Raw genomic sequence first — 14867 nt, forward strand, 5'->3', positions numbered from 1 at the left:
GGACTTACAGGTGGCCCAACTGGCCCGGGCTGTCCTGGAGTTCCTTCAGGTCCGGCTGGTCCAGTGGGCCCTGGCGGGCCAGGGGGCCCCGGGGGACCTTGGATTCCCGCTTGTCCTTGTTCACCCTGAGGTTCGTTAAAACAAGGGATTACCAGGAGGCAGCACAAACCCTCCACACGCCCCCCCAAGGGCCCACGGCAGGTCAGCCTGGCTGAAGCAGAAGAGGTAGAAGCAAGTCCCAGGTTAGAGCCAGGAGAGGTTTCCAAGAGCCCCGCTGAGGATGGCCGGGCTGCTGGGCGGCAGGGGCCAGCAGCCTACGGTTTGCAAAGACGTCTGAGGCCACCTTGTCAGAGCTCTCTTTAAAAGGGATCTAGAGGTGACTGAGTGGTCCAAAGAGACCTTTTCCTTCGTGAGTCAGTCAAGTACAATTCCTATCTCAAGGCCCAACATCTCCTGAGCTTCCCAGGAGGCTTCCCAAAGCACTTGACAGTCACATGTGCGTCTAAGCCTCCCGTGACCACTCTGGCGCTTCCAGGCAGAGCCACAGTGCCTTACCTCAGCCCGTTTTTTTTTTTTCTCCCTGTGCTATATTTGTTGGACAACACTCCCTCTGTTTTCCCAAGGACCAAAAGTAGAAACGCCACAAAACCAGAAGAAAATAACATGATCGTCATGGCATTTCTGGAGCCCGCCCAGGACAGGCCTACGTACGCCAAGCAGGGCCTGTTTTTGTCAGATTGAACAAGCTGGTGCGTGCGGAGCCACCTGCCATTTTAAGCTTCTCTGAGGCAAAGCCGTTCCAGCCGGTTCCTCCCCAGGCCCCTCGGTAGCCGTTCGGCGGCTGCGGCTCACGCCTCAGCAATGCCATCTGGCCCAAAGGGCCTGGACTCGGGACCAAGCGGCGCTGAGGAGACAGTGGGTTGGAAGCGCCGCGTTGGAATACCAGACTGCTGATCCATAATTGATGAATCCAGCAAACTCCTAAGGCACTGTGGCACCCACGCTAAGCTGTCAGTCTCATGGGCCCCCTCCCATTCCCTCTCCCTAGATAAAATATCGTGACAACCTACTGCCAGCGACCCCATTTAAATTTGAAAAACTCTTCTTAGGGGATGGCACGGGAAGCTAGAAACCAAACACGGTCATTTCTCAGCTATAAATCTGCAGGTGTGAAGCTGGGGCTCTGCTGCGTTTGTCCTCTCTCAGCCCTGTACGCGCTACTGGGCAAAACTCCGTCTGCTCCCACGCACGCGAGTGTGCAGGAGGATGCACCAGACCCGTCCCCCTGCCCGTGTTCCTACCAAGTGTGCTGTTTATCCTGGCTGCCTTCAGTAGAACATGCACATACAGGGATGTTGGCTGTATTTAGAATGATAAATGAAAGTAATAAGCTGCAAATTTCATCCCTTCTGCCATGGGCTCTATTTAAAAAAAGAAAATTTCCAACGCGCGGGCCAGGCTCACGGGAAGTTCGGTCATGTGTGGAGCGACAGCCCTTCTCCTCGAGGAGCTGCTGCTTCGCTGCCCAGCCCGCTGCCCACGCTGGGAGCCTGCTGGGCCAGGCAGGGAAGGTGCCCTCTCTTTTCCTCGCTTTGTAACTGGATCCTGGCTCACCCTGTGGACCACGAAAAGGGGATGCGGGATCCTTCCTAAGTTTCTCTTTCCTCCATACTATGTGCTCTTCAACCACCCCACAAATGGTCTCATAGCTGTTAAATCTGGGAGGGAATTTGGATCCAATGAAGACAGGAGGTTTGAAGGACACTGGAATACATTTCTAGATTCCCCCTTGCCCTGACCTCTCCCCCCAGCTTCACAGACTCCCCTCGCGTTGCATCCTACAGTACCGCCCACCATGGGAAGGCAAAGGTGGCCTGTCTCCCTTTAGCTCCCCCTCCTCTATTCCCACCTCAGCTGCTGTCAGCCCAGTCCATGCTCCAGATTTAGGGCAGCAGGGTGCTGGGAAAGGGTGCTGGCTCCCCGGTGGGGGACAGGGAGAGCAGGAGCGCTGCCCCAGTGTGGGAAGTGGCTGGAAGGAGCTCACCCAGACCCCTGCCTGCATTGCCTTCGCTGTGCTGCCTGGGACAGAGCGTTTTCAGCGTGTGCCCATCATGCAGATCCCTAAACACACAAAACATTATTACCACATCATTATAGTGCAATTAGTGCATTCAGCACAAAAAGACCCCCTCAGCTCTAACTGGATGGTAAGTGGATAAGTTAAGTTGGAGATCAGGTGTCATTTTCATCAGATGTCATTCTATATTTTTAGCCATTGACTGGAGCTGGTTTTCAGTTGTTTTAGGCACCAGCTAGCCCCACACGGTTGTGCCCGGCAATGCAGTGTTTGCTCAGCCTCCTAGCACAGGTCTCTGCTCAGCCCGTGCCCCTGCTAATCCCAAGCCCTTGGGCAAAGGGCTCTTGCTGATGCGCTCGGAGGCAGCAGCAGGATTTTCCCCTCCCAGGCGCCGGTGCTAACATCTATTTTGCAGTCTCACATTCTTTCTTAGTATTCCTACTTTGGGCTCCTGGAATTGCTTGGTGCTGGCAGGTCTGTAGGAGTGGATTACACTTTGTTGCACTTAGAGAGTGAATACAGCAACGGCAAAACCGATCATGGCAAAATTCTCCGGTGAAGTTAGCCTCTGGGGACAGAGGGAATTTGCAGCCCTGGCTGACGACAGGACGCGGGGCAGCTATTCAAGTTTCCCACTTCATCCTGAATACAAACTCCAGCTTTCAAAGCCTTCCCAAGAGGTCAGTCTTTGGCCTGGCTCTCCAGACAGTCACTTTGAAGGGCAACCAGTGCAAGCCGTGGGGCTCTGTGTGGTGCGAACGCTGTATCCGTAGAATCCGGTTTGAGACCATGGGCTGGAGGGATAGGGTCAGGATTTTGCCAGCACTGGGCAAGGACCAGGCACCTGGTGGCACAGGCCCATATTGCAGCTCCCTGCTGGCATCGGACTGTCTAGACAGGCAGCGGGGTGACAAAACCCAGCCACTTAATCCAGGGTGCCCAGCACACTTCAGCGGTTTGTCCACACGGGAAAGTTAAGCCCAACTGGTGGAATGAGGGAGCTTAAAGTGGGCTCATTAAAAGCCACATGAACTCTGACTATGGACGCTCTTATTCACTGTTCATACCTCCATAATTCATTTTATGATTTCATTCCCAAAATAAACTAAGCTAAACATGAATTATGGTCCTGGAAACCAAAATAAATGTGTTTACACAGAGATTTAATGCAATTTAATGAAACCATTATAAGGGCTTATTTAAACACATTTTCCCAAGTGTCTCAGACTAGACTAGCCCTCAGAAGAAGCGTTTGCCTATTCATCCATCTCAGTTAAACTTCACACACATTAGCCCCATTTCAGCATGAAGTTTCTAACCTCTCCTGGAGATTGAATATGCAGGAACTGACTGCTTAAGGTAGGAGACCATTTGCATACAGTCCTCAGAACAGTTTCATGGCCCATTTATTTGATTTAAAGAACAGGCTTCACTGCATTTCTTTTTAGCCGCGTTATCGCATCAAAGATTTCCTCTGCTTCAAAGAAAGTCCCTCAGCTCTGCCCAAACCTCTTGGAAACCCCTCCGCAGGGGAAGAAAGACAGGTAGCAAGCTGATTAATCGCAAGCATCGGGGTAGGCTTAGAAACAAGGAGGAGAAGTCTACCTGGAAAGTGCGTCTCTTTATGACCGGAGGTGGAGCCAGCCGCACTGAATTGAGGAGAGGCAACAGCTGAAGAAGTTCAAACCAGAAGGTCGCGGGGCAAAAGAGGCCATTAGGGCACCGAGAGCCAGAGAGCAGCCAGGGGAGAGAACAGAGAAGAGGGGAACAGAGATATTGCCATGAAAACAACCCCCCGCGAGAGAGCCGCGGGTGCGTGGCACAGGTACCTGCTGGCACACCTCTGAGCTCCCCTGCGCCGTGCGCCACTCACGGGGGGGGACTTGTGGTGTCTCGGGTTTGGATTTGGCTCTGCGGCTCCCCTCAGGCAGTGTTTACTGCGAGACATCCCCCCATCCCCCCGCCTCTGCTAAACTCTCCAGGGACAAGACTCTTAATTTCCCATGATTGGATTTGAGGCAGCTATCAAAATGCCAATTGTCTCCAAGTTTTCCAAGTGCTGTTTCCTATTCCTATCTTCCCTTGCAAGAAACACAGCGTATCTCTGGGCCTCACCCTTCCTCGGGGTGTGGAAGGGGATGGAGAGGGGCTAGCCGGGGCCAGCAGCAGGTCCTGGCGTGGTTCATCCGGAGCACAGTCAAGGGGAAGACTGGCCCTTGGTGCCTCAGAGCCCTGAGCAGGATACTGCCTTGGGAGCCTGTGCTTTGCTTTTCCTCGTTTAACGGTAACATCAGCCTCCGGCTGCTTATAGCCAGGAATGCTGCCTTAGGGCACAAAGCTGACCCGGACGCATAGAAATCAAATGCACTAAAGCTCAGGAGCATTTGTTCATCCTTCTGCTGTATCCAGTTTCCACTTGCATGCACGCTGCTGTCAGCATGGCACCCACCGTGCCGGCTCCAGGCCCAGGAATGCTCCTCTGGCCTGATCCACTTTCCTGTTCCTATCAGTTTTCCATTGAAGCTGCTCTTGACTTACACAGGGAGAAGAGAAAGAGGCTTTCCGTGCTGAGGCATGAAAACATGCCCGGGTGCAACGTTTCCCCACGTGAGCTGTGCACGCAGACCCGAGAGGTGTGCCCACAGGTCTCCCACCGCGGCATCCATACGCATCCAAGCAGCGCACTTTAATCCCTCTAAACGCCATCCATCATGTTTGCAGCAAAAGAGAGGATCCAGTCCTGTTGCAAAGTGAAGTGACAACCCAATATTGCAGCATCGCCGCCCTGTGACCAGCCGTTGTGTCCGAATGAACTGATCCAGAGAGCCACAGCTGTCACACAAAAGCAGTGCTGCCGGAAAATCAGCCGGGCCGATTATGCCTGAAGGAAATCCTTCTCTTTCTAAAAGACAGCACAGGAGGCCCCATAGCTCAGGAGAGCGTTCAGGACCCTAGTGATCTCCTCAAAGGGGATGTTGCTGTAAATCCCCACGCCCCCATGCCAGGCGTGCCCAGCACACATCTGTACGCGTGGCCCAGACCCAGCTGAGCTGGCTTTGCCGGGCTCCTCAAGTGCTGGAGTGGATCTGAAATAGCATGCAGCCTCCAGGATGCTGAAAAGGATAAGGAGGAACATCGAGAGAAGTAGTCCTGAAAAGAGGCAAGACAAGACCCAGCTATGGATTTGGGTGCAAGTGTGAGAGTTTAGAGAAGAAACCTGAAGCCTCTTCCACCCAGCTCCTGCCCTACCCCCTCTGTGTCCCAATGGCAAGGTTTTTTCCAGCAGGCAGCGTGCAATATTGGATCTGCATCCTCGTGCCTTTGCAACAGAACCGGGTCCCGTCAGACTGTCACCCACAAACCTTTAGCGTAAGGATCTGGTTAGAGCGCAGGGCTGCAAGGGTGGTACTTAGGTATTCCTGGGGGACAGTGAAGACACGTAACACAAATGGGGTCAGTTACACACAGAACATTTCTGACAGCAGACGGAGCACGGCTGATCCCCCCTTTTCCTAGGCTGAGCGCCCTTCCCCAGGGTGGCCGCAGCTCGAACGGGCAGCTCACACGGAACGGGTAGTCCCGTTCCTGGCCTTGTCCCTCATGGCAGTGCAGGACATACAGGCTCATACAGAAAAAAATAGGAAACTACAGCATGAGCCAAGGCATACATCCTAGCCTTACATTTCCTTCCTAAGAAAACAAAGACGAAACAAAACTGAAACAACATCCCTGTTTTTTTCAGGATGGTGGTTTTCATTTCCTTGCCCAGAACATCCAACAAAGGACAGCGACTTTACTGGTCAACCAGTAAAGCAAGAAAAATTGCACTTTAGTCAAATTGCAGCATTTTTACAACAAAGCTCATCCTAATTTTCATCTGGGGAGGAAGAAAGGGAGCTGCAGCTCTGTTGCTGATTTGTGCCTGTGACTGGACCCTTCGGGACAGCCCACCCTTGAGCTGATCTGAGGACAGTCACCCTTCCCGTAAGCATGTCTCTGCCTTGGGAGGACTCATGGGCTTTTTAAAGTGTTGAGCTTGCTGCCTGATGAGACCAGAAGCACCTCCATGAGAGCCAAAGAAACATCGCCAGGCTTTGCTGGGATGTGAGGCTTTGCACCAGCCCTTCCCCTGCTGTCACAGCCCTGCGGCATGTCACCCTGGGCTGCCTACAACCCTGATCCACCAAACTGGTATGCCTTTGCCCCCAGGTCCGAGCACAGGCTCCTCCCAGTGATGCACAACCTGCATCTGAGTTTCCCAGTGTTGCTGCGGGTCTTGCCACTGCTGTTCACCTTGAGGACTGAGGACAGTCGGAGCCAAGGGCCGTAACAGGAGCCCAGGGCACCTCTTGGGTGAACGTTGTTGCTAGCTTCTTTTTAACATAACAACCTAGTGAGCCAGCTCGCCTAAATAAACACAGCTGACCGGCTATTATTGTACAGGACTGGCACGCAGCGATGGCCCTCACCTCCCTCACCGCCAGCCCAAGCTCTCTCCCGTGCCTCAGAGCATCCAGAGCCTTGCTCCCCGTGGGCCAGGGACCAGAGCCCAGCTAATTGTGCAGAGGCCCGTCAGAAATAAACAGAAAGCCTTTAAGCCTGTCTCCCTGTACACCCAGATTACAAATTCCAGCCACTTCATATGATGTCGTTCCAACGCATTTCCAGCGGATTTTCAGCACTCCGGTTGTTTTTAGAGCTGCTTAAATTTTACCGCTGTAATCCCTTCAAACCCCACGATGTACTCTCTCCTCTCTTGGCTGCGGTGTGTGTCAGCCAGGCCAGGACAAAGAGGCAAGTGGGGCAACATCCTGGCTTCCGTTCAATGGTTGCTGGCGCTAACCCTCCCTCTTTGCCTTTTTTTTGCAGGCCTGGGGTGCCAGCATGGGGACCGGTTCACCAAGGACCAGCCGGAGCGCTGTGGCCAGGGGCAGTCACAGTTACTTTTGGGCAGGGAGCACAACCCTTCTCTTTGTCTCTATGCAGGGTTGAGGCCAGCACGAGGGAGAAGAAAAAAGGAAGAGCGACAACAGGTTCTCCCCGAGGTCTGCAGACCCTCCGCTGCTCCTGGCCGCGGCAGAGTCTGTGGAAGCAGGATGGAGTTGGTGCAGCAGCACAAGGTGTGAGTGGGTGCCCTCTACTCCTCCAGAACCCCCAGGTTCCACTGGGCTTTGGGGTGAGGATACAGACCTTCCCCGCCGTGGCACAGAGCACGGGAGGGTCTGCAGGAAGCAGCAATGACAGCATTTAGCTGGGGGTCAGCCACGGTGGGCAGGAACAGAGCAGAGAACCAACAATCCCTCCTGGAAAAGCTTATCAGCTGCTTCTCTGCGAAACACATCAATCAGCCGAGCGCTGCCCTCGGGGCCCGGATGACGCATCTTGTTAATGAAACCATCTATATTTCCAACAAAAAGCCATTCAAACGAAGGAGGATTAACATGCAGGAAGGCACGGGACAGACGATAATAACGCTAATCACTTACCCTGTGCGGGTACTCTGCACACTGACCCTGTGAAAGAAGGGGATTAAAAGGGAAGAGTTTAAACCACAAACAGAAAGGACCAGAATAGACACACGGGGTCAGATCCAGAAGGTGTAAATCATCGTGACTGTATTGAATTCGGTGCAGCTATGTCAACTTGCTCCCGACGAGCACCCTGCCTCCTGTCCCCTCTCTCCCCAGAGCCCCTCTATTCTTGCTGTCTTTCTCAGCTACTACTCAAAGCCAGAATGAGCATCACCAAGCCCACCGAGTCCCTTTTCATTTGGTTTTCAACACACCTCCCGTTAAAATTACCTTTTCTCCTTTTTGTCCAGGGGGTCCCTATAAAAGAAAAGCGATTAAAATTAAAAAATCCCTCAGTAAATGAAGAATTCAGTGCATGCAAGGCGAAGGGATCAGGAGGAGGCATGATCGCAAGAGATGGGATACTTACGGGTTGTCCCCTGGGACCTGCAGCACCCTTGAAAGAAACACATTATCGTGAATGCGAGATGGATTCCCGTTTACAGTGACAAGAAGACAAAAACTCTCAGTGTGTGGAGTAGGAAACTCAGCTTTTAAAAACAATGGTGGAGAAAAGTTCCCGAGAGAGATCTGGGTTCCCTTTGTTACTCTGGAGGAGTGAAAACGCTCACATGTTCTGGCTGCACTGCGGGGGGCAATTATTAAAAGGAGAGGGGAAAAATCATCAGGAAAACACACCCTTATTGTTCCCAGGACCTCAGCTGACAGCGCATCTCCTTGGTTGAGGCTCTGGGATGGAACCAGAAGCAGCCAGGACCGACGCCTGAGCAAGGATTGTGCAATGTCAGCTCAGCCCTCCGCTGAGGAGCGGGGAAGGGGGGTCTTCAACATGTGCTTGCCAGAGGGTTACGCTGACGCTCAGGCTCAAAGGACAGAATTAGCAGTAGAAAACGTTCAGCGTTTCACTGAGGGAAGGTGACTACAGGGCTGCTAGCTTGGCATGGTTGTGTTCGGGGACTTCATCACCAGAGATGTCAAGAGGAACAAAACAACGTTTGTGTTTCCATCAAGCGTGGCCTAAGTTTATCATTTTCAACCAAAAGCATTTCAGTGCGATGCACATATGAAACAGAGCTTCGAGAGGGGAAAGAGAGATATTTAATATAAAAAATATGCCCCCGTTTTTTTGGTTAGATAAGTTGAAAGCTGCCAGATGGGTTTTCAGAAAACTTTCCATCAACTTTTACTTCTGCTATGAGGCCAACCACAAAAAATGTCAGCTCCCAGAGTATATTTAAAGAACGTAATTGCTAACTGCAAGGGAAACATATCCCATACATAACTAGAGAGTGGCTGTTGTGACATGATGAATCTGATAGCCATAATGTAAAAATTACAGGCGTACATCCCAGCACTGCTATTATGAAGTTACAGAACTGGGGAGGCAGCTAGTGCGTTGGCTGAACCGGGATCGCTACCCTGCCTGCGTGCTTGTCTCCAGCTGAGAGGCAACGTCATTTCCAACCAGCCCATCACCCACAGACAAACACAGAGTTTTTTACCATCTCTCCCTTCTGTCCAGGATGGCCCTGAAAAAGAAAGAAAACATGCATCAGCTTCAGCCACTGCAGTCTCGAGACGACATTGGCTTAACCCGCCTACCCCTCGCCCCAGGAGGTGCCCGCAACCTGCCAAGGGACACGCAATGCCCTGCACATGGAGCTTTGCTCACACACCTAACGGGACACCGCTCCCTGCTACCCAAAATGCTGAGAACAAAGCTCTGGAGGATGAATACGGGGTGCAAAGGCTCTGTGGGAGTGCAGACTTCAGCGAGTGCATGGCGTTGCGCCTTGCCGGGATCACGTGTGTGTCCCCAAAGCAGCACAAGAGACGCTGCTGGGTCTCTTTTGACAGTGATGTTCCCCATGGCCCTGCTGTAGGAAACGAGGTGCCAGAGGTACATGCTACTAGCTCCTTCCCCACCACAGTATGGCTAGAGGAAGTCTAACAGGGAACTTGACTAAGGGGCAGCCTGGAGGTATGGGTTTTGTGTCAGCTGGGTTCAGAGGGAATTAGCTATATTTGTGCCTCGCTCTCTGAAGGATGGGAAGAACTTAGGTGTCTCTCTCCTACAAAGCTGATTATAAGCTCTAAAGATAGCATGGAGGTCTTTAGGTTCCTTTCCTCTTCTACTGCAACCCTTTGCAGCACAGCCGCCAAAAGAAAGAAGCTATAGGGTCGACTTCAAGCGAAGCTGTCGGCTGCCTATGGCAGGGGGCTGGTGCCCAGGGGCCTGCTCTGCCTGTCCGATTCGGGATGGGAGAGCCTGCTAAGGCTTTCCCGGCAGCAGCCAGGCTGTTGCACTTGTGAAGTGCTGCTTTGTAGATTTGCCTAGAAAGGAAACAGCCTCTCTCTGCCTTCCCTAATCTCTTGACTCCTGCATCTTCCCCCCCTCCCCAAGGCATCTGCGGTATCCTCCCGCCTGCCAAGCTTCTACTTTTCTTTTAAGCCATGCATGTGCATGACATTGCAGAATAATCCTCTTAAAAACACACTCTATAACAGGCAGGCTGGCAGGAGAGCGGGACATGGCAGGAGGCAGGGCAGAAACCTTTGGGAGAAGCGGTTTGCTTACCGGTTTGCCGTCCAAGCCAATGGGGCCCTGAAATAAAAAAAAGGAGAAGTGATGAGAAATGCTTTCATCGGGGTGTCTGTCCATCTGCACCAGCAAGCAGCACGTGTCGCAAGACTGCATCTCCCCCTGCCCGCCCGCCGAGTCCTGGCTGCTCCCCGGCCCACCAGCTACCAGCCCAGCTTCCCAATTACTTCTGCAAGGACCTGCTCGCTGTCAGCCCATTCCAGCAGCAAGGCTGGACACAAGAAAGGAATGGAAAGGAGGAGGGATTCATGGGCAATTTGCAAAAAAACCCTCAGCATATCAAATTGTGTGGTGTCCTGTAAACGCGTTGAAAATCAGCAGTTTTTTTCCAAGACCTTGGTTTAAAAAGGCACCCACTTTTGGGGGAAGAGGAATTTTTTGCAGATGATAGAACAATAAAAGTGTCCCAGGGAAGAGGTGACACAGCTCAGCAGCATTCTGAAGGTACTATTTGATGAGAAACAGGCTCCGTAGAGCGCTGTCCCACCCGGCACTTTCTCATGATCAGGGCTGATTTGTTTTCTACGCCTCTGAAAGCCAAAGACCTCAAAGGCCTGGAGGGATCTGCTTCTCCTCAGCCCAGGCGCAGCTCACAGCCCCCCTTTTCGCCGAGGGCAGAACCACGGAGCCCGGTCAGACAGCTCGGAGGCTGCCAATTCCTCCTGTTTTCCAGGCGGGAGAGTCTCCCCCGCAAACCTGCTCTGGCCCATCGCGTGTCCTGGAGCAGCAGCTGAGCTGCCTGGCGGGAACAGGGATGCGGGGGGTGTTTATGTTTGCCTTGGGCTTCCTAGCCGTCCGGGATAAATGCATACAAATAAATAGCAAGCGCCCGAGTTTTCCAGCAGCCCCAGCGCTTCAGCAAGCATTGCCAGCAACTGTAGGACCGAAAAGGAATTTGCCTGGTCCTCTCCTGAGCCTGTTTTCTGTTCCCTCGCCCACCTGTAACAGTGCTGGAGAAGAGTCCCTCTTCCTGCTTTCTCTCCTTTCCCCTTGGCACGGCCAGGGTGTTCAGCCTCGCACGGTCCCCAGCTGACCTACATCATGCAGGGCCCCGTCTGAATCACAGGCACGTGCTGCTATTCCAAGATCACCTACAGGCTCAGTTAAGGTTGGAATTTCACCTACCTACTGGTTATTTTCTTTGTTTGGGGGTATTTCCTATTTTCTTTTACTGAACAGATTTGGCTTCAACTATGTTATTTTAACACTTGGGTGGTTTTTTTAAAATTAATTTCCTTTCGGAGTTGTGTGGTTTGGGGTTGGTTTTTTTCTTGGTTTTTTTCCCCTAAGTATCATTTAAAAGAAAAAAAAAAGGAAGAAAAACAAATTAAATAAAAATTACTTTGTCCAGTGATATCAGATCAGGTCCTTGGTTTCAGACAGAAATGATGAGATACAGCAAGCGCTAATGAGGCTTCCTGGTAACATCGCACACCTCATAAATTAACAGCCACACTTACCGGGAATCCAGGAAAACCTCTTGTTCCAGGCTGTCCCTGGGAAGGAGAAACGGAGACAGCATTTTAGAGGAACTGAAGTGGATTTTGATGGACTCTAAGTCCTCTCTACGGAGCCTTTCCTCCAGCCTCTGCCCATTTATCCTATGGCTCTCTGAAGAGTTACCCAAGACCCAACTCCCCTCCAAGGGGAAAGTGTCTTGGGAAGGAGGGGAAATGTCTCACCCCCACTCCAATTTGTACAGGGCCAAGAAAATGCTGGAGCAGGTCCAGTTTGGACAGCGAGCAGTTTTCTTGAAGTTTCTACATTAATTAAATGGGTGTCCCTAGCCCATACGTTAGGCTTTCGGAGTATATTCCAGAGGCTGAGCTCATTTTATGGCAGTTCTTGCTGCCATAAACTGGAGGCGTTTAATGCAGGGTGCTGCTCCATGCAAGACAAACCTTGCAGGTCACTGATGTCTAAACACAGCCATCCCTCTTCTCCTCCTCCCCTAATCTCATGTCCCAGTGCATTCATTTTCCTCACAAATAATTCTGGAGAAGAGATGGTTTGGGGTTTTTTTCTTTTGTGTTTTTTTTTCCTCTGAGAGCAAAGAGAAAAAGAAGAGTTAGGTAGTGTGATGAGAGGAACATGAGCACCAAGTCCTTTCCCCTGACTCTTTCTGGCTAGCCAGTGTTGGCTGCCAGTCTGGGATCAGGTACAGCAAACACTGGCTTGGGATGTGTTTGGCAGCTTCTTCATCACCCACTTAAAAACACTGAAGAAAAAAAAAAAAGAAAATATCCTGGCTGTTAATTTTTCACAGTTCTTCTGGGACCTGTGACATCCCAGCTCACAGTTCCCTGGGCTCATGGGTTTTCAGTAAAGACACCACTTTACTTAAGGAGTTTTTAATCTCATTTTCCCAAAAAATGCGTGAGCCAAGTCAGGAAGCAATATGGACCAGACTTGAGGAGATCTGGAAGCACACCCATGTAGATGGAAACATGGATGAGGTAAATCCTGTACCACACTCATCGAGTGACCGCTGCTGCCTGAAAGCCATGCTACCGTGCCAAGAAACCCGGGTTTCTTATGTGTTCTCCTGCTCCATTCCGGGGAAGAAAACGCTTTCTTAGGCAATTTGAGATACCATGACTGGGCTGTTTGAGTCCCACAAGGGTCCTAGGAAGAAGCTGCGCGTAAACAAGGGTTTGCTGCTGAAAGGAAACGCACGCGGGTGCATCTCTGCCTTAACCAGAGCGATCCCATGTGGTGCCAAGGGAAGGGAGGGAGGGGACAGGCCTGTGATGCTGAGGTTTGTCACAGTGAAGCAATGACAATCCCTTGGGAGAGATCTCAAAGCCACATCAGCAAGGAAAACCCTCACCTTCAGGTTAGGTCTCCTCCCACCTCCCTCTCTCCACAAAGATACTGGATGAAGGTTTACCCCTCCAGAGGATGAGGCCAAATAACATCTTTGCAGACCTCGGGGGATGCCCCTACCACAAAACGCCCCATGTTGCACTGAGCCGTTCTGGCTTTATACGTGACGCTAGCAAGACCTAATCGCATTTGCACTGTTGTTTTAGTTCTGCAAAGTTGAACTTGGTCAGCTTTGCTTTGCAAGATACATATAAAACCACCTGGTCTTGTTGGCCAGTGACCAGGAGGGAAGATACACTATAAATTAAAGGATCTGTCCACCGCTGCTTTCAAAAAAGGCAAGAACCAAGAAGAGCCTAGCCACAATTCATTAATTTTGGTTCCCTGTTGGACACCTCCCTGGACAAGAAGTGCTAAAAAAAGAATTAGGGAGAAAACCTGGAAACGGTGCAATTTGGCTTCCTCTGTAGACTACAGACTGCTGCCTCTTTCTCCTTGGAGGACGGCAGAGTGATTTGCACAGTATCAGGCCAAAACAACAGTTCAGCAGCGAGTGCTTCCAAGAGACTGTTTTTGTTGGGTGGCTGTTTTTCCTTGTCTTCTTTTTAAAATGTTGATCGTATGAAGTATGTAATCCTGGGAGCTGCCAAATCATGGAGACGGTCTGTTTCTGCCACTATCGGCGTACTGTCCCTCTCTGGCCAGAAGTTAAGCAGCTCTGAGCTCAAGCAAAAACTTTAACCTCCAAACAAAAAAATCTGGAAACTATTTGTCATCCCACATCTTTCCGAGTGGCCCCTTGGCCAGGGTTTCCGTGTTTGTCTTCAGTGCTCAGCCATCCTTTTGACCTATCACCAGCTCCCCGGGAAACTGGATCATCTTCACAGTAGACTTTGGGGGTGGAAGCGTGGAGTTGTGCCAGTCCTGGCACCTCGGGGCTTTGACTGGTGTAGGCAAAAGCCCTTTTTCGTTTGGGTTTTTTTTTTTTATTATCTGCCATCTATGTTTTCTGCTGCGTTGGAAATGCAACGTGTTCTGCGCTTTCCCAAACAGCAGCAGAGGCAATGAGGCAAAGCAGCAGCACCAAAGCAGACATTAAAAATCATCCTGCAGACCAGGCATGTGTCCATCAAGAAAACAGCGGTGCCTGTCTCCATTTGCAGGACCGACAGGGATTGATGGCTTTTCTCTCCAGTTACTATAACCACACTATATCCAGAAGACCGAGAGCTACAGCTTGTGAGAAACAGCAAAAGACGACGGGGCATTTACAGTCAAAAATCTGCAGTTTGCGGAGCAGGGTGGTCTCGCGCAGAGCCTGGCATGGAAAGACCTGCCAGCCCTTCCTCCGCAGCCGGCCACGTGGCCAGGGACCGCCTGCGGTGTAGAAAACACTTGGTGGGTATAAAACACTTGGGGGGACCCATTTGTGTCCTGGGCTTTGGTTCTGCCGCTTCTCGAGCTCCAGCGTGCCAGGCAGGTGGGCTTGGGAACCGGCAAAGCTGTTTCTTATTAGAAACACTTATCATGGGGCTTTTGGAAAGTTAATTGGAAAGACAGATGTAGCCAAGTGCTCGCGCTGCCTAGGTCTCTCTCACTTGACCTCTGCTGTGAAACAAAAGTTGCCGGCGGCCCATCCTCTCTGCAGGTCAAGGACGGTACTCTTCACAGGTTAATCAAAATCGGAAGTGCCCACTGCGGGGGAGAGAATTAAGTCTCCGCGTCTTTTTTCATGGAAATCTCTGGTGGAGGCTGTGCGGGGATGGAGTGGAGAGGGCTGGCTGCATCCACAAAAAAGCAGAGGCTTGACAGCTGAAACGCCGGGCGCACA

General features: G+C 51.5%; 1 protein-coding gene across 1 annotated transcript in view; it reads right to left on the minus strand.

Annotated features, from left to right (window-relative positions):
- Nucleotides 1-14867, minus strand: part of COL13A1 (collagen, type XIII, alpha 1) — a gene marked incomplete at its 3' end in the record, with an annotated part of 44817 nt that overhangs the window by 26970 nt on the left and 2980 nt on the right. The window contains exons 3-10 of the mRNA XM_010154952.1: nt 11671-11706; nt 10187-10213; nt 9111-9137; nt 8018-8044; nt 7879-7905; nt 7564-7590; nt 3683-3748; nt 9-125 (exon numbers count right to left, since the gene is read on the minus strand). Of these exons, the coding sequence (XP_010153254.1) occupies nt 9-125; nt 3683-3748; nt 7564-7590; nt 7879-7905; nt 8018-8044; nt 9111-9137; nt 10187-10213; nt 11671-11706 (354 nt within the window). The remainder of the gene's footprint in view (nt 1-8; nt 126-3682; nt 3749-7563; nt 7591-7878; nt 7906-8017; nt 8045-9110; nt 9138-10186; nt 10214-11670; nt 11707-14867) is intronic.

This window comes from Eurypyga helias, unplaced genomic scaffold, assembly GCF_000690775.1.
Source record: "Eurypyga helias isolate BGI_N326 unplaced genomic scaffold, ASM69077v1 scaffold23747, whole genome shotgun sequence".
Taxonomy (NCBI): Eukaryota; Metazoa; Chordata; class Aves; order Eurypygiformes; family Eurypygidae; genus Eurypyga; species Eurypyga helias.